The sequence below is a fragment of the Podarcis tiliguerta genome (genome assembly GCF_965153285.1).
Source record: "Podarcis tiliguerta genome assembly, chromosome: 3".
Classification (NCBI taxonomy): domain Eukaryota; kingdom Metazoa; phylum Chordata; class Lepidosauria; order Squamata; family Lacertidae; genus Podarcis; species Podarcis tiliguerta.
Window position 1 is genome coordinate 59,534,670 of NC_139536.1, and position 21,290 is coordinate 59,555,959.

At 39.8% G+C, this 21,290-nt stretch overlaps 1 protein-coding gene and 1 long non-coding RNA gene across 13 annotated transcripts in view; both read left to right on the plus strand.

The window, feature by feature from the left end:
• Positions 1-21,290, plus strand: part of NHSL1 (NHS like 1) — a gene marked incomplete at its 5' end in the record, with an annotated part of 139,100 nt that overhangs the window by 112,961 nt on the left and 4,849 nt on the right. For 5 of the 11 annotated variants that reach the window (XM_083434730.1, XM_083434735.1, XM_083434733.1 and 2 more), the window contains 4 exons: positions 5,565-5,757; positions 11,153-11,284; positions 16,472-19,822; positions 20,338-20,467. In XM_083434730.1, the coding sequence (XP_083290856.1) occupies positions 5,565-5,757; positions 11,153-11,284; positions 16,472-19,822; positions 20,338-20,467 (3,806 nt within the window). Of the gene's footprint in view, positions 1-5,564; positions 5,758-11,152; positions 11,285-16,471; positions 19,823-20,337; positions 20,468-20,879; positions 20,932-21,290 lie in introns of all 11 variants that reach the window. The other 6 variants (XM_083434734.1, XM_083434736.1, XM_083434740.1 and 3 more) reach the window with 3 other exon arrangements.
• Positions 11,374-14,750, plus strand: LOC310675045. 2 transcript variants are annotated; one of them, XR_014509883.1, is made up of 3 exons: positions 11,374-12,996; positions 13,361-13,819; positions 13,973-14,750. It is a non-coding gene; the product is annotated as an uncharacterized lncRNA (long non-coding RNA). The 2 variants fall into 2 exon arrangements; XR_014509882.1 differs by having other exon boundaries at positions 13,361-14,750.

The following is a 21,290-nucleotide window of genomic DNA, read 5'->3' on the forward strand; positions in this document are numbered from 1 at the left end:
AAGCAAAATGGTATTTTCCTTGAAAACTACCTTCCCATAAAAATTATCTTAGAGTGATATTCCGCTTTTCTTTATTTTGATATGGTATGTACTGGTGGATATCAGTCCTCAGTGAAAGACACAGTGACTGTTTGGTGAGGCTGTTGTTGTGGTTCCTCTAGAACTAATATTGCGGAGAAGGTGGGAAGCCTGAAGCTGAGGGAGGTTTTTCAGAGAAGTAACTTGGTATCTGAGAATATTTGTTCAAAAAAAAGCAGTAATATATTTAGGAGAAGTGTTAGCCTCAAGAGTGGGAGAAGGGAGGTTCCTTCCTTCTCTGTGGCTCCTTCCTGAGATGGTCCCAGAAGGGGGTCTTTCGGGGTTATTGTTGCCCCAGAACTTCAAAGGAAAGGGAGAAATGAGCATTTGATGTAAAAGTCTAATGTGCAGTCCCTTTGCAAGTCCAGATCAGGATGCAGATGGTATGAAATACATCTACTTGGGACCCTAGAAATTTTCTGGAAATCAGATCAGATGGTTAATATGATCGACTTCATGCATATTCCTGTAATTTGGTTCATACTGCCCACAGATACTTCTGTGGGGGCAGTTTGGGGTGGAGCCATCTTTTTAATGTGATAAATGGCCCTAATTCAAGGTAGCATTTCTGACAACTTGTACTGAAGCATATTTCCCTATTGTGAGTCCACTGAATTGACTGGTTTTTGTTTTATTATTATTATTAAAAAACCCTTTGATTAAAACACGACAAACTAGTATGATATTTTCTCTCTCTCTCTTCATCACTTAAGCATGTTTTCCTTGCATGGAAAATTGATGTCTTCAGATAGCAACTCCTCTCTGCTTTCTGAAATTATGTTTATCTTATTGCTATGTTTACTGTGTCTGTTGTGTCTTTTTATGTGTGTGTGTTTTTCATTCTCTTTTCTTTGCCACTCATTCACTTTCTTTTTTCTCTCACTCAACAGTCTAGTCTGTTAGACTGCCTCCCTCAGTCTTGCCTTAGTGCCTGCTGTTGTTTGATTCCATGGAAGATCAAGGTATCTGGCTCCAAAATGGCATCATCCAGCTGTTATGTATATACACAGCTTGATGTTATTGTGATGCTAGAATATTCTCAAATCTTATTTTAAAAATTCCACCTATTGATGGTTTCACTTTTTCAAGGTAAATCTTGTACTAACATTGTGTGCTTCTATCCTTATCTCAGTAGTTGTCAATCTAGAACCCTCAGTTTGTATATTTAATGGACTAACTCCTTTTTTGCTGCTCATACTTTGTTAATGTTCTCTCTTCTCTGTGAATAGTTACTAACTTTACAAACTGTTTAAATGTTCTTGTAATTTGGATTGTTGTGCTGTTTTACAATAATTTATTCCAAATTAAGCAAACACATTATATATATATATTAAGCAAACACACACACACACACACACACACACACACACACACATATATATATACAGTGGTGCCTTGCAAGACGAAAAGAATCCGTTCCGCGGGTCTTTTCGTCTTGCGGTTTTTTCGTCTTGCGAAGCAAGCCCATTGACGGATTAGCGCTATTAGCGCTATTGACAATTTAAGGGCTAAAAACGGCTTTTTAAGGCTTGGGGGATTAGCGGTTTTGCTGCTAAAATGCTTTTAGCAGCTTAGCGCTTCAGGAAAAGGGGTTTTGGAGCGGAAAAAAAATTCAATTTTTTTCATCATTTTTCGTCTTGCGAAGCAAGCCCATAGGGAAATTCGTCTTGCGAAGCGCCTCTGCAGACGGAAAACCCTTTCGTCTTGCGGGTTTTCCGTCTTGCGAGGCATTCGTCTTGCGGGGCACCACTGTATATATATATATATGAGAAATGGAAAACAAAACATCTTAGCATTGAATCCGAGAGTGAATGTGAGTGTCTGTTAGGTTCCTTTTAACTCGCACATTTTACGACAGGGGTGGCTACCTTATAGTTCAAGGGCCTAATCCAGCCCCCCCCCCATTTTTGTCTGCCCCTCAAGACTCCATCAACTTTTGCAATGGTTTCAAATGTAAACTTTTTAAAAAAGTAAACACAGTATTTGGATGAATGGCATCCAGGGTCTAGATGGGGATGCAAGTTTTCCCCACTCTGATAATGAGATTTATCATTTGATGAGTGGGAAGAGGATGATAATCCCTGTTTACTGGCTTCAGCAACCAAAATGCCACTAATCTCATTTCTGAACATTCCTTTTCCAATCCTTACTATATGCTTTCCTCTACTGAAAACAAATAATGTTTTTGTTCCACTGTGTTCTTTTCAGAGATCATGTAGAAATCCAGAAATCTCAGATGACAATCTTAAAAGATCAGTTTACTGAAATGAAACCTGAAACTTTTAATAACTGCTATTATATTTATTGAACAATCCAACCATCTCAGTATAACACTGGGGAAAATAATATTTAGTAATGCAATTAAGCATGAAAACCAAACTGTGCTACTCTTTGTAATACATAAGAATAATATTAATTTCGCTTCCTATTCATTCTCATTCCTTTTCTTCTAACACTAATCTTTGGACTGAGCTTTAAACCACCACAAATCTGCATACTATTTGGTTTCTTTATTATAGGCTTTGTTGGAGCAATGAATTCAGGTTGCTGCTTATTCTGAAGAGTTGTTATTTCCTTTGGGACTTGTGCCTGCCTTTGAAATAGTCATTTAAGAACATATTGTTACACACCACCCCAGTCTTCACAGCAGTGCAAGATTCCAGGGGTTACAGCAGAGACTGTGGTGTCTTTATGATATATGGTTCATTTACAACCTGAACCTACAATGGAGGGACTCCCAGGATTACACTCCAAAGCGGGTCCTGTTCCTCCCATGGGTGCAACGTTGGATTCAAACTTCCCACCCCATTCTGCTCTGACCCACACTTTCCAGCTTTGAAACTGCTTCCTGAATGCAACTATTTTCCCTTCAGCTTACATCATCGCCCACTGCAGTTCTGAAACTTTCTCCTCACCACTCTGGCATTGTCTTTTGCTAACTACCCAGAGCCCAGAGTGGGGGGGGGGGGGTTTCACCCCTCTCTATGACTTTCTTGATGAGTCATCATTCTGTTTTTGCTTGCTTAATGACTAGGCCATTCACAGGCTCACCTGGCTATTTTGATATAAAAAACTCTGATACCCAAAGACCTATAACAATATTCAAAGAGTGGATTCTTCATTCCCAGCTGATGGTTGGGGAATACAGCCAGAACACAGGAACTCTCTGGGGCAAAACCTGGAACTGTGGCAGGGTGGGGGGCTGCAGCGTGGGATGCATCCATTGCAAGAAGTTAGTACAGTCGTTCCTTGGTTCTCGAGCGCCTTGGTACTCGTACGTTTTGCCTCCCGAATGCAAAAACCCAGAAGTAAGTGTTCCGGTTTTTGAACATTTTTTGGAAGTTGAACGTCCGACACGGCTTCCGCTTGAGTGCTGAAAGCTCCTGCAGCCTATCGGAAGCTGCACCTTGGTTTTCAAACACTTTCAGAAGTTGAACGGACTTCCAGATTATGTTCGAGAACCAAGGTACAACTATATTGCACATGCACACCTTTCAGACATGCATAGGTCTTAGAAATTCCAGAGCTGATGTTTTCAGGATGTTGACTGGTAGTGTCAAAGCCCTACCTCAGCTGCCCCAACCATAAACATCTACAATTTTATGATTCTGTAATTAATTTCACCCTTGGCTGAGATACTTTTGAAAGGTTGTTTTCCATCAGGGCTGAGAATAGGGCCAGGTGTGAGTAGTTTTCCCCCCACCAAGCTATCCCAGGACCTGGAGGATTTTTTAATGCATTAAAGCAGGCTTTGCCAACCTGGTGCCCTCCAGATGTTTTGGCCTACAACTCTCATTAGCCCCAGTCAGCACAGCCATTTGACTGGGGCTGGTGGGAGTTCTAGACCAAAACATCTGGAGAGCACCCAGCTGTGCACAAGAGAAGGAAACAATTGCTGCTTGGGTTGTATCAAAATGTTTGTATGCACTAAAACTTGACCACCATTTGGACAGTGTTTTGTCAGAGTAGCTGATCTGACTATTTAAATCAGGCATAGGCGAACTCGGCCCTCCAGATGTTTTGGGACTACAACTTCCATCATCCCAGACCACTGGTCCTGTTAGCTAGAGATGATGGGAGTTGAAGCCCCAAAACATCTGGAGGGCCGAGTTTGCCTATGCCTGATTTAAATGGTCCATTATTTATTGGCCATCGGATCAGCTGATTTATTTTCCCATGTGTTGAAATTGTGAATTTTGTTTGTTTTGTATAACAAGGATTCAGGCATAAATTCACCTGTCTGCCTATGTGTGTGATTTGTTTTGCTTCATGCCTCACAATTGCTTTTAAAATATGCTTTATTTGCAGTTTCCTTGAAAAAGAAGGAAAGTTATATAGTATACATTTATGTCTCTGTCTCTTGTCATGTTCGAAGAGCCCCTGGTGACTGGCTAATGGCAGCTGGGTTTCCAAATACAATACACTGGGTCAACATAACATGACAGTTATTCATTTTGACAATGTCAACCAACCAGATAAAAAGTAGGTTACTGGGGCTTATCACACAGCACCATGCTTGAAGTATTACTCCCTTGGCACCTGAGCCTAGAGTAAGCTTTTTTCCCTGTGTAATAGTAAGATAAACAAAAGCCACACACTAATGAACCATTGCATATCATTTTGGTTTACATTTCTATCTCTGTGACTCAGACCTTTTAAAATCTGATTTGGTGGAGTCACACTTGCAAATATCCCCTTTGTACAAAGGAAGAAGATGGCACAGAAGGTTTCTTATCCTAATACTAAGGTCAGGGATACCAAAAGAGGAGCCATTTTTCCTATGATTTGGTCATTGCATTGAAGAAGCTCTTCTGACATTTCAGTTGTAAATGCTTTACAAGATTTGTAAATCCGTTCTTTCATATTTGGGATTTTTAAAAATCCCATCAAAGTAGCCCTAGAGCATATTTTTAAAGAGTTTGGACAACTAGAAGCACTGTATTTTATAGCACTGTTAAAATTCCTACTGAAAATAGTAGAGTTCTTGGTATACCATTAACAGACCAGTATTACTTCCTATGTTTTATACGTAAATTTAGTATATGGTTCTGCATAATGTCCCTTTTTTTCCAATGAGAAAAAGAGTTATGTAGAAGTTTAATAATTAGATTTTATGCATGTTTACTCATACGTATTCTGTATTCAGTAGTACTTACTCCCAGGTAAGTGTGCATAGGATTGCTTGTCACATTGAATTCAATTCCTTAACATGTGCTTAATTGGGTTATACGTTTATTGATTTTTTTTAAAAAAACTTATTGGATGTTGGATGAAATCGGTTCAGTACTTGTAATTATTGCTAAAGAGGATGTACAAACCTTTCCTCATGTACAAATTGGAACAAGGTCTGTCTAATTCATATTTTGCTAGATGTAGCCAAGGCAAAAGCATCACAACTATTTTGAATGCTTTAATTTATATTTGAAAGATAAAGAAGTAAGATAAATATATTTGCACTGAATTTACAGTGTACTTTTTTTTAATAGTGTTCAACCCCTTCTCCTGAGGAGGAGAAGCTTATTAGCATCAAGAGACCCAAAACGCCAGTTTCAAATGAATTCTCTGATATCAACACTCAAACAAATTGGACCAAATCACTTCCATTGCCAACCCCGGAGGAGAAAATGCGACAGCAGGCTCAAGCAGTCCAAACTGATGTTATACCCATTAACGTAACTGGTAGGCTTTTAATTTTGTTTCTGTGTGGTGAGAAAGAGCAAGGGATCTCAATTGGTTATTGGTTTTTATTTTGTCTGAAAATACGTTTTGCAAACCGTTGTTCAAAATTTATTTGAAATACTGATGAAACTTAAAATGAGAGGCTGATTAGATTGAAAGTACTGGTTAAATTACTACCCCACTTTTCAAGAGCAGGGTTCTTTGCAGTAATTATGAAGAATATCGGTAAGAGCACACATTCAGCTTTAGATCTTAAGCTTAGTGGGTCCCCAACAAAAGGATTATTGTGGCATGGTCAAATATATACTGAGATTTCAAAAGAGCACAAAACCCAATATGTTTTCTACAATAACTTTCTCTTAAGATTTTAGGATTTCTCTGCTTTTCAAACTATGAATAATATTGAGAAACTTGCCCAAGCCAGCAGTTGTATGGAATATTCTTCAGGACCTTTGAGATGAAACCTATGTTAACCTCTTTCTCGGTCACAACGAAATACGCTGTGTTAGCTTCAAAGATGAAATGTTCATATTAGAAATGGTTTGCTGCTATATTAAGCTTAAAAGGTTTCAGAAAGCCTTAGATAGGATCCACTTACAGTATGTGAATATCCGCCTCTTTTGTACAATGACTGTACTTCAGTTATCCACTGGAGGAGGAAAGTGAAATGCAGAACTGTACTCCTGTTCCATTAACAAAGAAGATTTGTCTTTCTCCTGCAGCATGGTTGTTCTTCACTGGTGCAAAAAGGACCCCAAGGGCCATGGCACAATTACTAAATTACAACCGCATTGCCACATTCCAGCTGGTCTGAGGCACAAGAAGTTAACTTCAGTTAAGCTGCATAGACTTCCATTGTGCTTTAGGCTTTCAATTAGATATTTTTGATTACATTGTTAAGGCAGCTGACTTTATTTCATTAATAATCACATAACTTGGGCACGCCTTTCCCCTATGTGATTGCTAATAACCACTTAGCGCTGGCATCCATCTTATTTTAGCAAGATTTTCAGTATAAAACAGTTGTCTGGGATAAATAAGAAGCTTGTGAAAGTAATTAGAAATGCAAAATGAAAAGATATTATTGAATGCCACAACTTAAAAGAGAAATGTTTTTGCGCATTTAATTCATTACACAAATGAATAAACTGGGGTTCCTCCCAGTCCAAGTTACTGCCTTTCAATTGCATAAATGCTAAAAGACAGAGAAATAATCAGTATGCTTAATCATAAGAGCGTAGTATATTTAGAAAAGTATGCAGTGTAATCTTGTTTAACTCTCAAAGTATGTAAAAACAAAAGGTTGGTCATGAGATGGTTTAAAGGTGGGCAATTCAATGGCTATACTGAAGCTGAGCCATATTGCTTTACACTTTAGAAACTGAGGTTGCATTGTGAGCTCAATTGAACACAGTGTGACTTCCTTTTGAATGAATATCTGTAAGACAAGATTTGCAGTGAAATATCCTCTTTGATACGTACTTTGTTGGGAGAGGAAAAGGGGGAAAATACATTTTAGTTCTAACCATGTCTTTAAATTGATGTAAGCGCTAGAAATCATAATTTTGTATACTTTCTTCTCCCCTCTCATTTTTTTGAAATGGCAAGGTAATATTTTTGGCTGTCTAAACCAGCAGTAGTAGATTGGGCTATTCACCACAATAAAATATTGATGTGTCTGAAATAAAATATTAACCCTAGATGTGCTTTTTAATAAATCAAGCGCCTTTTTAAAAAAGATTAATTAATAATGAACACAGCCCACAACCTTTCACTTGGCTGCACAACAGATGAGACCTGCTTTGGTTTCATTTGGCAGCGCTCTTTCAGTTGGACAGATTGTAGTACTGTAAATCTGGCGAGTAACCTGAAGGTGCTGGGGCACTGCATTAATCTGAAAAGCTGCTGACTGGCTCTCCATGTTTGGGAGTGGAATTAGTTTCTTGGGTCATCAGGAGCTGAGCTTGCTCTGGAAGGGATAGACTCAAAGTTTTAGTCTTTAAAAAGCATATGCTGCCAATCTATTGAACACCATGCTCTAATTGTTAATCCAGGAACAGGTGGCGTCGTCGGGTGTGGGTCTTACCCAGATACAAAGGAAGATAATAGGAGCTGGTGCGCATCTAAGTCATAAATAAAAGATAAAGGGCTTCATTCTGCTAATTACTGAAACACAGACTTACGTACCATTGACTTCATTGGGCTGTTCCTTGATGAACAAGATAAATTTAGGCAAGTGCATAAATTGAATTGTGGCCAGAGAAGGCTACTGAAAAGGTTGTTTTTCTAAAAAAAAAACCCACCGCAAAAATTAAATACAGGTTTATTTTTAAAAACTAAAACTTTCAACCAGTTTTTGCACACAAGTTTCCTAAAAGGTTTTATTTGATTTTGGATGAATACAGACAGTTGTTTACCAAGTGGTAACTTCTCAAAGTATGTACGCAGAAACTTGGTAAACCACTTACCTGTAGCAACCTGCTAAATGGTGAGGATAACTTTTTTATCACATATGCAAGCTGAGTCAGAACTCTGGTGAAGCAGAAGAGTGGTAAAAAGTATCCTTACTACGTGAAACAATAGTACTTCCTTACCAACTAATTACCGGTTGGTAAAGAATAATACCTATAAATATGCCGACTTTAAAAAAAAAAATTCTGTACAAGTTGACTTTGTGCCTTCGCTGATACAGATTTGGGTACAAAATCGACAACTTTGCCACTATTTCCATGTGCATGATGGGGCTTTTGATCCTTTTCCCTACAAGCCTTAGTTCTTATCTCTCAGGTTCTAAGCTACATGGTGAGCTACTCAGAGGAGCTTCAGTAGCTTTTCCAGTGTGACATAGGAGGGCTGCAGTTCAGCGTAATAATTAAATAATTAACCCCTGGCATGCCTAATAGCAGGCCATTGGTCTGAAACTCTTAATTTTATAACTCCCAGTTCTCCTCACTAACCTCATCTCCTATTAAGAGTTTCAAAGGTTTCACTTAACAAGCACATTGTATCTTTAAACCCAAATATGATTATTCAGGGAAAACCAATTATTTTCATTTGGCAACTAGGGATGGAACATTTCTCTTCTAGTCTTTGTTCCTGTAATCTAGAAATGTCCACGTGCATTGTTGTATAATTTTTAAAAGTCATTTTCCTAATGCCATACAATCTAATGGAAGCGTTCTGGTCCAAGACTCCTAGGACGTCACATATAATGCGCACAGCAATGTCTAGCAAATACCAAATGCACTGTTCAATGAGAAATAACTTGGCTATCTGGATGTTTAAAATAGAATTCGGAAGAATTCAAATACCTACCTTTTTTCCAGAAAGAAGTATAGTGAAATAGAGCTTTTCCTAAAGACACTTCTAAATTTACCGCCCTAAGGATTTATAGGTTTGAGAAGAATATTAGGAATGTTAAGTTTGTTAAGGAGGAGAAAATAAAATGAGATTTTAAAATCACTTGTATGTTTTAACTAATTTGTAAAGCATCTCAAATGACAGAAGAAGCAAGATATAAATTTTAAACAAATGGAAATGGCCAGGTTATTAATTCATTGAAAGAAGTGAATTTGTTTGAAGCTGTTCAACCTGTAGAAATGCTGCTGGGTCCAGATATGATACAGCAAATGGTCAACTATAAGGCTTTCTTGTTTTGCATGCACCACATAAACTTTTAATTTTGTTGACATCCAGGTGGGTTCAGTCAATTGCAAAAATGCAGTATCACTCAATGATAGATTATTATCATGGTGATTATTATTATTATTATTATTATTATTATTATTATTATTATTAATTCATATACTGCTTACATGCCAAAATTACTTTAAAGACTAAATATAGCCAGGGTGCAGTTCTGTGAAACTGAAGTCTATATAGAGAATTTATGTTCAATAAATGTTACTGGCATTTGGCATGGCTCTTTGGTACCAACTAAAAAGAGACAGTGAGACCTCTGTCAGGGGTTCACAGTATGATGGAGCCGTTTCCATCTGCATCAGTCTGTCTCTGTCTCTCCCCCCCCCCAATATAATGTTGTATTTAAATATAGTAAATTTTCAGAGGTAACAGACATTAAATTTTGGCTAACCTGAAAGTCAGAACATTGTCCAGACTCAGTCATGTTTGTTATTTAATATTTTAATTTTTCTCCCACTGTTCCAAGGCTGTTCACAACACTGCTAACATTATAAGTTCACTGCAAAATACAGCAGTGTTTCCTGAAACACTGTCTCAGTTCAAATTGTTTGTTTATTTTAAAAATACCTAAGGCATTCAGATATTATAAAACTTCATCGTAGTCATATAATAAATAATCTGCAATCAGTTCCTCTGAAGTTTCAAATGCAGGGGAAAGTAGCCAGATTTCTTATGACTGTCAGTATAAAAAGTTTTGGATGCAGAGGCATCATCTTACTTTACTTATGCTTAGAGTCTGGGAGTTTCAAAAAACTAAAACACACATATAAGGGCCTACGTTAGGTGTTGAACAAAAGAGGCAGTCTAGGGATGTTCTTAGTGTATGTCCACCCTGCTGCTTAACAGCAGCAAGAAACCAAACTTTTTGTGTTGTCATCCCAGTTCTGACAATAGAGGTTCCTCAGGCATATTCTGTTCTAACTTTTGAAATACCTCCTGAAAACTTTTCCATGCTACTGAGCTTCTGCAGTCAATTAAGAAAATACGTTTAAATATTAAATGATTTGTCATTTTCCAAATTAACAGCTTACAACAGTGTAAAAAAGAGAACCACAATCCCTGATGTTCTGATGTTTTTATGAATAGTGATATACAATTTTTAAGTAAATAAATAAGCAATGAGGCCTCAAACCTCTGACATCATTCCAGGAACCCACTTATCCAAACTGACCTCCACACCTTATATCCACTTCCATTAGCTTCATATCTGCCTCATGTCCATTAATTTAAATTAAACCTCCAATTAAGCATATTTAGGATTGTCGTTGAAGTCATTAGCCATGCCATGCCATAAGAAGATGAAGAAATACTTATTCAGTACATTTCTCAAAAACAAGAGCATAAATTCTCTCTCCCCCATTCCTCAAAGTTCATAAGAAGGTAAGCTGGGAGATAATGTAACTATAAATGTCCAACGTTGACATTAATGGCTCACTGATATGTTTAGATTAGATGAAGATTCGGTCTGATCAGACAAATGTATTTGATAGGAGCATGTAATCCCTTCAATTTTAAAGCCTTAAAGTGACAGTATGCTGTATCTTTTCCTTCTATGTATATCCACTCTGTATGACTGAGCTAACATCATATATTAATGCCTTTTCTTCATTTCTATAATAAGCAAGTGGAAGAAAGTGCATGATGTCAGCGTGCTTGAAAGTAATGGTGCTTTGCTTGTTCTACTGTACATCAGGGGAGAATTTTGACCGCCAAGCCAGCATACGGAGGTCTCTAATTTACACAGATACTGTGGTAAGGCGGCCGAAGAAAGTGAAAAGGAGAAAGACTATTACAGGAGTCCCTGACAACATCCAAAGAGAGCTAGGTATGGCTCATCAGAACTGTATTCCATTACAATTAATAATTATCTTGCTTACTGTGACTAAACTCATAACATTTACCCCACGCTCATGAAGTCAATACAGTCTGATAGCCTATTAAAAGTTAAAATGAATGTATGCCTGACCACTAGGAAAGAATAAATAGTGTATGCTTAAACCGATCAATTTGCCCACCTGGAAATTAAAGTTCCGTCTTTTTAAACAAACAAACAGACAAAAAAACAAACTGAATTTACTGAATGCCATGCAAAGCTGCAATTTTCTGAAATTATGTACTGGGAGAGTAAAAATCTATAAGAATTTTAGGGTTGTTTTCAGTTGTTTTTATTCCCTTGGTCTTAAAGATATTTCTTACAATTAAATTTGAGCATGTCAGTCTCACATTTCCTTCATTTTTCACTGAAGATTGGATTTTACTAGGAGGAGTACTGCTGTCTAAAATTGGTTCCAGAATCTCATTAAAAACTTCCCCACTTACCATCTGATCATAAGTCTTATCAGTCAAATGGTCAAACATTTGTGAAATGCTATAGGAGAATCCATATTTGGAACATAAATATTCATTACAGCAGTTATCATATTTGAGGTCTTCTGGGTTTGTCATTTGTTTGACCAAAGAACTTAACCATAAATAACTTTCGTCCCCAGCCATTCCTTCTTGGCAAACATGAATGTAATGGGCATAAGCTAAGGCCCTTTTTAGGCTAGAGCCTTGTCTGTATTCTGTCACTTCAATTTTTTCCCCTTTCCTAACAACAACAAAAGTGTAGATAGCTTTCATTCTCTTCATAGCCAACTTGAGACAGTTATCTTCCCGCTTGTTCACTTGAACGCTTAGTAGACATTCTAGGCTCCCTGTAATTCATGTAGCTGTGACATGGCTGTTTTGAAATCCATGTATTTGTGGCCATCTCCCAACATGGAAGCTTTGATTTTACACCATGGCACCACAAACCCACATTTAGGAAGGCTTGTGCTGACATACTGAATTGCTATGCAGAAATTACTTGACACAGAAAAGCCCACGCACAGTGCAAGTTACAGTGTTCATCATATGTCTTAGAAGTTTTATTGGTGTCTGCAATGGTGCCGGTGAAATTCTGCCCTCATTTGGCATGGAGTCATGCCAGTTGCATGCAACTTGATGGCAGTTCCATTGGGTTGTGGGACTTAAAGGAACTTCTTATACATTTTTTTCCAGCCATGATGTCCTGTGTTCCTTCTGTAGCTTTGGTGTAGGTGAGCTCCATTGGCCTACAAATTAGTGCAGGCAAACCTCTGGTTGCTGCTCCTCCTCTAAAACCTCTACCCACCTGACCTTTGGTATTTGAAGAACCCAGTAGTCTTTTTCCTGACCCCAAACTTCATTATATTGGCAGCTACCACCCTTGGCTCCCTCTCTTGTGCTTGCATGCTTGCTTACTCACATTCAGAAGAGACAGTCTGCAATATAACCATCATAGCTCTGTGCTGAGTTTTTCTGGCTAGTGTAACTTATCTCCTTGTTTTAAAGGGTACTGGGAGGGTGGGCGAATCCCCACTGCTCCTGATAGCCTATTATGGACTGCACTGTTGGACTTTATCCTGTAATTTAAAGCAAGTAAATGATATCTACATGGTGTTTTCCTATCCTTCAACATGGAAGGAGCACAACACTATTTGGGCTACTTGCCCTAGCATTAAAGGGCAGGGTAAGGCCCATTATTAGTGGGACGCGGGTGGCGCTGTGGGTAAAACCTCAGTGCCTAGGACTTGCTGATCGCATGGTCGGCGGTTCGAATCCCCGCGGTGGGGTGCGCTCCCGTCGTTCGGTCCCAGCGCCTGCCAACCTAGCAGTTCAAAAGCACCCCCGGGTGCAAGTAGATAAATAGGGACCGCTTACCAGCGGGAAGGTAAACGGCGTTCCATGTGCTGCGCTGGCTCGCCAGATGCAGCTTGTCACGCTGGCCACGTGACCCGGAAGTGTCTGCGGACAGCGCTGGCTCCCGGCCTATAGAGTGAGATGAGCGCACAACCCTAGAGTCTGGCAAGACTGGCCCGTACGGGCAGGGGTACCTAAGGCCCAGTATTGCAGCCAAGAACTGAAGGGAAACTGGCAGTTTGCAATTTGGCTTCTTCTTGAGGAGGATTGTTCTTCAACACTAGATATCTTATTATACTTTCCTAATTAATAATATCTTACATAATTTGGCATTTAATTTTTCTGTTAAAGAATTTGAGATGAATCTCCGGTTTCATAATCTGTCAATATGAAACTCAAAATTCCCCTGACAAGTTCTCGGGATTTCACATACAGTTCTGTGAATAAGAGAAACATGAGTAGAATATTAAAAGTATCCATTTATGCCAGAAATGCTTTTTTAAAAAACATTATGCTACAATATATATTTTAAAGTGCTTTGAGTCTCTTCAAGAAGAGTAGTGAAAAAATGCCACAAATAAATACATTAGTCTATGTACATATTTAAGCAGTAGTTACAATGATAACTTGGAATTTAGTAACTGAAACTTAACTTATGGTCTGACAACTTTTGTTGTTGGAAAAATCTGAATTTGTATCATATTCAGGAAACTGATTACATTGGAACATCACCCAGAGAAGGTGTTTATTTTCAGTTACAGCTAAATTGATCATGCTGATCAATTTAGAATAAATAAACCTGTCTTACAAGTCATCTCTTTCTTACTTGATTGGCCTTTGTGCCTATAGTAATTTTGATAAAACTCTGCTTTTGAGAATTATCAAGCTGCTTGCCAGCATTGAAGGGACATAATGTAATTTCTCACTTGAGCCCATTGTGGTAGAAAAAAAAGTCTAAAGGTCAAATTCTAGCTGCCTTGAAGTTCTAGCTAAAACCACACTGACTTCGCTGAATCAAGGCTTCAGTTTATGCTTTTTGGAAAACTTTAAAAGCAGGCAAAATGCACAAAAACATGTGTAAAGGTTTGATTTTATTTGAAAGCAGGTTAATGTTTCATAAATGGCATTGTCCTTAACTTTCCCTCCATCCTCCATTCTCTCCGATGCCAGTGTTTTGTTGTATGCCAAGAAAAACAAGAAGTGAATATGACTTAAACAGCTATTAAATTTTATGGGGAAGAATGACCTTACTCTTCACAGTCCACTTGCATTCAACAATTAAGAGAATTGAAAGGCTCTGGGAAGGGAGCTCCTTATCTGACATGCCATAAAAAACCCGCAAGAGCTGCTCAGAAGCAAGCAGTCCAAAATGGCTGCATTTTTCAATGGCAGACCTGCAGCATTTCAGATACCAAACTTTCCCCCACCTCTTTTTTACATCATTGTAGCATAATTTGGACAGAAGAAAATGCTATTTTGATAGAATTTCAGTGCAGATATATATTTAAGTATATAGTGCAGTGATCTCAAGTGCATTCAAATCAGTGACTTTCAAGCTTGTTGGGGTAATAATAAAAATAAAAATAATGGTGACAGACAACATTCCTTGAAAGACAGCTCACTGGACAACATCAAGAGAATGTCGGTTCATGGTTTGACTCTCAGTTCACCTTTGGCAATGATGAAATCAGCATTCCATGTGAACTGTTTGTATGTACTTGGGCATGATTCTATAATAACTTGTTTTCTTCGGCAGGAATAAAAGCATTCTTCAGCCGATATCACTGACCTGGTTCTTTCATCATTTTAAACCATAGTTAAGATTTAGCGTATAGCATGCTGGTGCACAGGACAAAAATCTTGGTCAATTTGCACCTTCCCCGTTCCTGCTGTTGCTTTGCTACTGGGAGCTAAGCCATGCTTTGGCTCATGGTTTGTTTGGGGGAAACAAACCACAAGCCCCCTTTTGGACATAACACTTAGATTTGCATGAAACCAGAAAACTGCAAGCAACCCACATTTAAAAAATGTAGAGTATTAAAAAAAGCCACACAGGAAGTGTGCCTGTCAGTAGTTAATTGGCATTATAAAATCAGCAAATCAGAAGGCAGGGACAGCCATAAAAATTCAAATATGGGCGAGTGTAGACTGCTTTGAATGGAGGATTCACAGCTAAATAATGCTCAAATGTGGACAAACCCTTTAACTATGGTCGAATGATGTGCAAGCACTTGCCACTGGGGAAGGGGCAGCCTGAAGACAGGAAGTTTGAAAATAATTTTGTTAATTTAATATTAGATTGGCAAGTCCTCCTCCTGTCACTGGTCAACTTGAAAGAATGAGAGTTGGATTTTCTGTGAGATGACTCTCTTGCAATTCTGTCTGTACCTTGCCTTGTACTTAGTCTCCCTCCACCTGCATTGCAGACAGAAGCCATTGTCTAATTAGGCAGTAGACTCTGCTTCAGTAGGTGAGCAACACTATTCTCCCTGCCTTTTGTTCTTCCTCAAAGAACAATGTAGATGTTGCTATGCTAAGTATTAATACATAGATGAAATAGTTCTTAGAAACTTGGGTAGGCCTTTAGAATTTCTTCATTTAATGTGTTTAAATGTATTTCAATTTCTTCCTTTAAAGGGGTCAGTGGTTTTAAAAAGCAATTGTTAGCACTTTATTTTTCTCCTGTGGTATCGTGCAAGGTCCCAAAAATAAACATTTCATGATTCAAGTAGATAATAATATAGAAAAAGAGTTTGTGTGGAATTGCTTGAATTTCCTGGAATCCCATGGTGCTTTTGAATGGAAGGTGCAGCAGTCAAGACATAGTTTGCAAAGAACAAGGACTGAGACACGCTTTGCTTGTTCTTTATTTTCTTCATTTTTCACACTGGGGATAGGGCAATATATTATATATATGTAACATAAATAAACTCCTGTACGTTGTGACTTAAATTATGGTCTGCTGAGTGCAACAATAGCTGCAGCTGCTATTATTTAAAGTGAAGTGTGCAGGCAGCCTAGTAGGATAGTATTGATTGTTCCCAGTTGGCCTTTAGCCTGTTGCTTAGGTAATAACAGCTATTCTTGTCTATCAGGGGTTTTGTTTGTTTTTTATCTGAGTGACGTGACTGGAGAGTAGTCCTAGTTTGAATGTAAACAGACCCAGATTCTTATTTATATATGGAACAATGAAGCATATTTGAAACATCCAAGGAAACAACTTTTTGATACATGCTTTGTTAATGAACACAGGAGCTTAAATGTGAAATCTTGATATGTATAATAATTGTTTTATTTTAACTTCCAACAGTTGGCACTGGTAAAAACGACTTCCGTGGCCATTCATTATGCGTCCCTGACCACTATTCCACACTAGGAAGGCTTGATAGCTATCACTCTTCCATGCAGCAGTCTGACACCAAGGACTCCGGCTGTCAGACGGAGGAAGTCAAAGTGGTGCCACCTTCAGTGAGGCGAATACGTGCCCAGAAAGGTCAAGGAATTGCAGCCCAGATGTCACAGTTGTCCAGTTCTTCTGGAAACATGTCTGTGATGAGTGATTCCGCTGGGGTTGTGTTTGCCTCCCGCCTAAACAATGACCTGGGTTTTCATAGTCTACCTCGGTCTGGGGCAAGGGTGTCCCTACAGTTCCTGGAACGTAGACATAGCTTGTCTAAGTCAACAGAAGGTGGAGTACTGTCACACCAGATAAGCAAACTGCAAGTGGATGATAGCATAGACCACATGAGGAACAACAGTAGGACAGGTGTGCTTCAAAGGCCAAAGTCCCAAGAGGTAAAGGGCTCTGAGAGTGACCAAACAGAAAGTCTAGCATGCATGGTCTCTCCACATAGTATGTATTCAACCAGCATTATACCAAATGCAACCCTATCATCCTCTTCAGAGGTTATTGTGATTCACACCACACAGAGTGCGGGCGCGATGGATAGTAAAATCACCCACCCTTCTTCATATACAAAACCTAGAGACAATCTTGTTGTCAACAGCATGGTAGGCACAAAAGATCAACAGCATTCCTCTAGTGGGACCTGGAGCGAAACCAGTTCAACCCACCACTCACGTTCCTCGGACACTGCTGTTTCATCAAATGCTGCAATGGTGCTCAGTCTTGGAGATTCAGGAGTCTCTCTCAGCGGGGCAGGAGCTGTGGAAAATGCCCCTCAAAGTATGACCTACAGCAGTAGGAATAATCTCAGTTTTCCAACCCACTCTCAGGACAGTGACAGTAGGAGTGAATCAAATTACTCTGTTGACAAAACACAGAGCCAGGTTCAGAACAGCACAGAGCACTGTGGTTTGAAGCGCTCTGGAAAGGAAGAGGTGTTGTTACACAAACTAAACTGTGCCACGCCAGGCTGTTCCACGCCTGTGAGCAACTTGAGTACCAGCAGCCTTGAAAGAGTCTCTGCCAAAGAAGACTCAAGCTCTTTATATTCTGTGGACCATGATGGCTATTACACTTCTATGCACATGGACTCGGGACTCAAGTCTGGCAAAACTTGCAATAGCAATAACGGCTTTGGAAACCCCAGGCACAGTGTCATTAATGTGTTTGATGGCACTGAGAAGAAATCTCTGGGAGACTTGTCGAATTACAGCGACAAATCCCTCTCACGAAGCATATCCTTTAAAAAGGCAAAGAAACCGCCTCTGCCGCCATCCCGAACAGACTCTCTTAGAAGGATCCCCAAGAAGAAAACTCAGTCCAATGGGCAGGTATTGGATGACATGTTGATTGCTAGCCTCCAACACTCCCTACAGTTGAACCTCAAGTGCAAAAATGGCAGCTCACCATCTCAAAGCCCCTGCAGTGATTATGATGACCCTTGGGTGCTGCGCTCTCGTAGTCAGAGCTCGGTGAGCGCCAGTAGCAGCATGATGTCTGGAACAGGCCTGAACATGTACTCCATTTGTACTGTCACACCCTCCCAGAGCGAGACGAGCAGCATCAGGTCAGAGTATGCTGACCAGTGGGGCTACTACAGCGATTGTCCTGGGATGCCAGAGGATCAGCTGAAATCCCCAGTAGTTCATTCGGCTAATGCTGGACCCAGGCTAAATGATTATAACGTCAGCCGCCTTAACGATGGGTCAAGGGCTTCTACACCACAGGTGCCCAGCGGGTTGGCCAAACCAAAGACCACTTCTCCAGAAAAGCCACATAGGGTTACATCACCATCTAGTGGGTATTCTAGCCAATCCAACACACCCACAGCAGTTACACCAGTGCCTGTCATTCTGAAATCTATGTCAACAGGAAACGGGAAACCCAAGATGAAACCTAAAGTGCCTGAAAGAAAGTCATCCCTTCTGTCTTCGGTTTCAGTGTCTTCCTCCTCCACATCCCTCTCTTCTAATACATCTGCTGAAGGGAGTGGGAGTGTGAAGAAATCTGACTCCGGCCCAAGCTTCCCTCTGGTTTCGTCTCCAGACTCTTCTGAGTACCTTCTTCCACCACCACCACCTCCCTCAACAGATGTTATGGATCTGCCACCTCCCCCTGGATCTCCCAACTTCCCACCACCTCCACCAGAAGCGGTTATAAACATGTCGTTTTCTCAAAGTATCCCATGGTTTAATTACCTACCGCAAGACCCTTCGTTGGATCATTTCTCTCCCTCGTCACCGCCTGTTCCATCTCCTCCCCTTCCACCTCCTGTCCCTACTTCAGTTCCTCCACCAGCACCCCCCTTGGACCCCAGACTCACAAAAGGTTCTTTCAAGAAATATAATCAGGAAGGTTCTTCTCACAGTACAATAAAGAGAGCATCCTTGAAAAAGGAGGATCCCGCCAGGCCTTCAATGCCTCTAGTAACCACCCAAGCACTGCAAATGGTACAGCTGAGGTCCGTGAAGAAAACTGTGGTGTCAGAGGTTGAACAGCCAGTTGAATCTGCTTCTGACATAAATTCTCAGGAAAAATCAACTGATGTGCTTTCAGGACAGCTGCCTATGAAACCAGGTGTATCAGTAGGACACTGCGGCAGCCTGGAAGAAGGTGATGTGAAACCCCATGGTGCTTTTGACAATACCTTTGTTTACAGTCCTAATCAGAGATCTTACCCAGGACTCTGTGGCAACTATGAACTTTCGAGTGGTACAATGCCTGGAAATGCAGGCAGTCTAGCTCATTCCTTTGCCAGTGATTTACCACCAGCCAGTGTTGAAGAAGCAGCACAGGGTTTTTGCTCTGATCTTGCAAGCTCATCTCTTGAGGGACAGCCAGGATGTCTCAACAAGCCTCAGGGTGTATCGCCAAACAAGAAGCCGCCACCTGTTTCAAAAAAACCCAAACTGTTCCTGATTGTGCCACCCCCACAACCCGATGTTACAGCAGAAAAAATAGCTGGAGTGGGTGAAACAGTCAGAATCGCTCCAGGGGATGCTGCCATTGCACAGTACAGCCAGGCTGAGGATTATCCTACAGATGGACTCTGCTCCTATGAAATGGACTCTGGCAGCCTGGTTCCAGAAGGAGGAGCTGCAGGTTCCACCTCCTGTGAGACACTGGAAGTCAGTGTTTCTGCGCTGCAGCCCAGGCAGGAGGAGCAGCCTGGCTTGTGCGAACGAAGCAGTTCCAGCAGAATTGGAGACAGTGTCTCTAGAGGAGACGGGCATGCATCTCAAGGGGATGAAAGTGGTAAGTCTGTTTTCTATTTTCATCCAGTATATTTAGTGACTAGACCTATTTGGGAGGGGGATAGGGAGGGCTGCAGCACTGGCATCAGTGTAACACTCTCGGTGCAAATGCATGCAGATCCTAAGGGAAATAATAGAACTTGGGCTAATGGTGTGTAAAGAATCTGCACTGCCTTCTTTATTTAAGGGGAACAATTGTCAAGGGGGATTTCTCAACCAAATCTCTGTTGTGTTGATTTTTAAACTGAGACAATAATGATGGCCATGGGGTAGGGATTAGGGAATCCAGAAATGTCAGTGTTATGTTCCTTGTAAGCAAATAAATAGCTTTGCACAGAATGTAGTTACTCAAAATAATTTTGTTGTTGCCATCAGTAAAAAGGCAGAAGCATGGCTGTGTTGTGTATTTTTAGGGAAATTTACAGTCTTTATTGCCCCGTCGGCTACTTAACTCTTAATTCTTCAGATACTGCGAGTTTATAATCCCACATAATTTTCTTACTTACTGCATTTTAGCTGATGGGTTTGAATCAGATGCAGCAAACAGCTTTTTACTGCAAAGCCCTAGTTATGGAGAAGACAGTGAGGTGGTGGCAGTGCCAACCAGACCAAGGACTACTGAGGATCTTTTTGCAGCCATTCACAGGTATTGTTTAATTGCCTTATTTGTGTTGCTTTATCCATTATCCCTTAAGAGTTTTAAATATATCTTATATAATATGTAATGCTAATGATTATTATTTTATTTTTCAAAGAAATTCACTTTAGTTTCTGGTAATATGTAGTTAAAATAGATTATTCATATATGCACCTTTCATTGCTTTGCAATCAACTAACTCTGAAACTAAACTTTGCTGGCAGCAAAATCAAGTTTGGTAAAATTGTCAGTCTCTGGCCCTTCTGTGAATGTCAAGTGATCCCTTGTTTGTATTGTACTGTTTCTCTCAAATCTTGCTTGATTTAACATATACTATTGCTTTCTTTGTGTATCTTTTTGTTTTCATTTCCTCTACCCTCCATTCTTTTCCCCCCTCTTCTCTGCTGATTATATGGTGCAGTTTGGGACAGAGGCTCAACTCTAATGCTTCATGGCAAGCTTGGCTTAAACTGGCAAGTAAACATGATCTATCCGTCATATGGCAAAACATATGACAGTAGCTGGATTATAGATTGCCATAATCCAGTTGAAGATGAGCTATTTCTGTGACACACTGATCTGTCGTTTCGAATGTGCAATACAGACTAACCCCAATCATTCTCTCCTGATTAAAGGAAGGAAGGAAGTTCAACGGATGAGCAAATATTACATATTTCACAGGGCTAAATAAATGCAAATGATTCTCTACAAATAATTATAGTTCTTTAGACAATATCTTTGATTACAGAACTTCAGAATGCAACCCATTTTTTTAAAATACTTTAAGATACCTTTAGCTAGAGGGGGCAGACAGGAAATGCCCTAAAAAGAA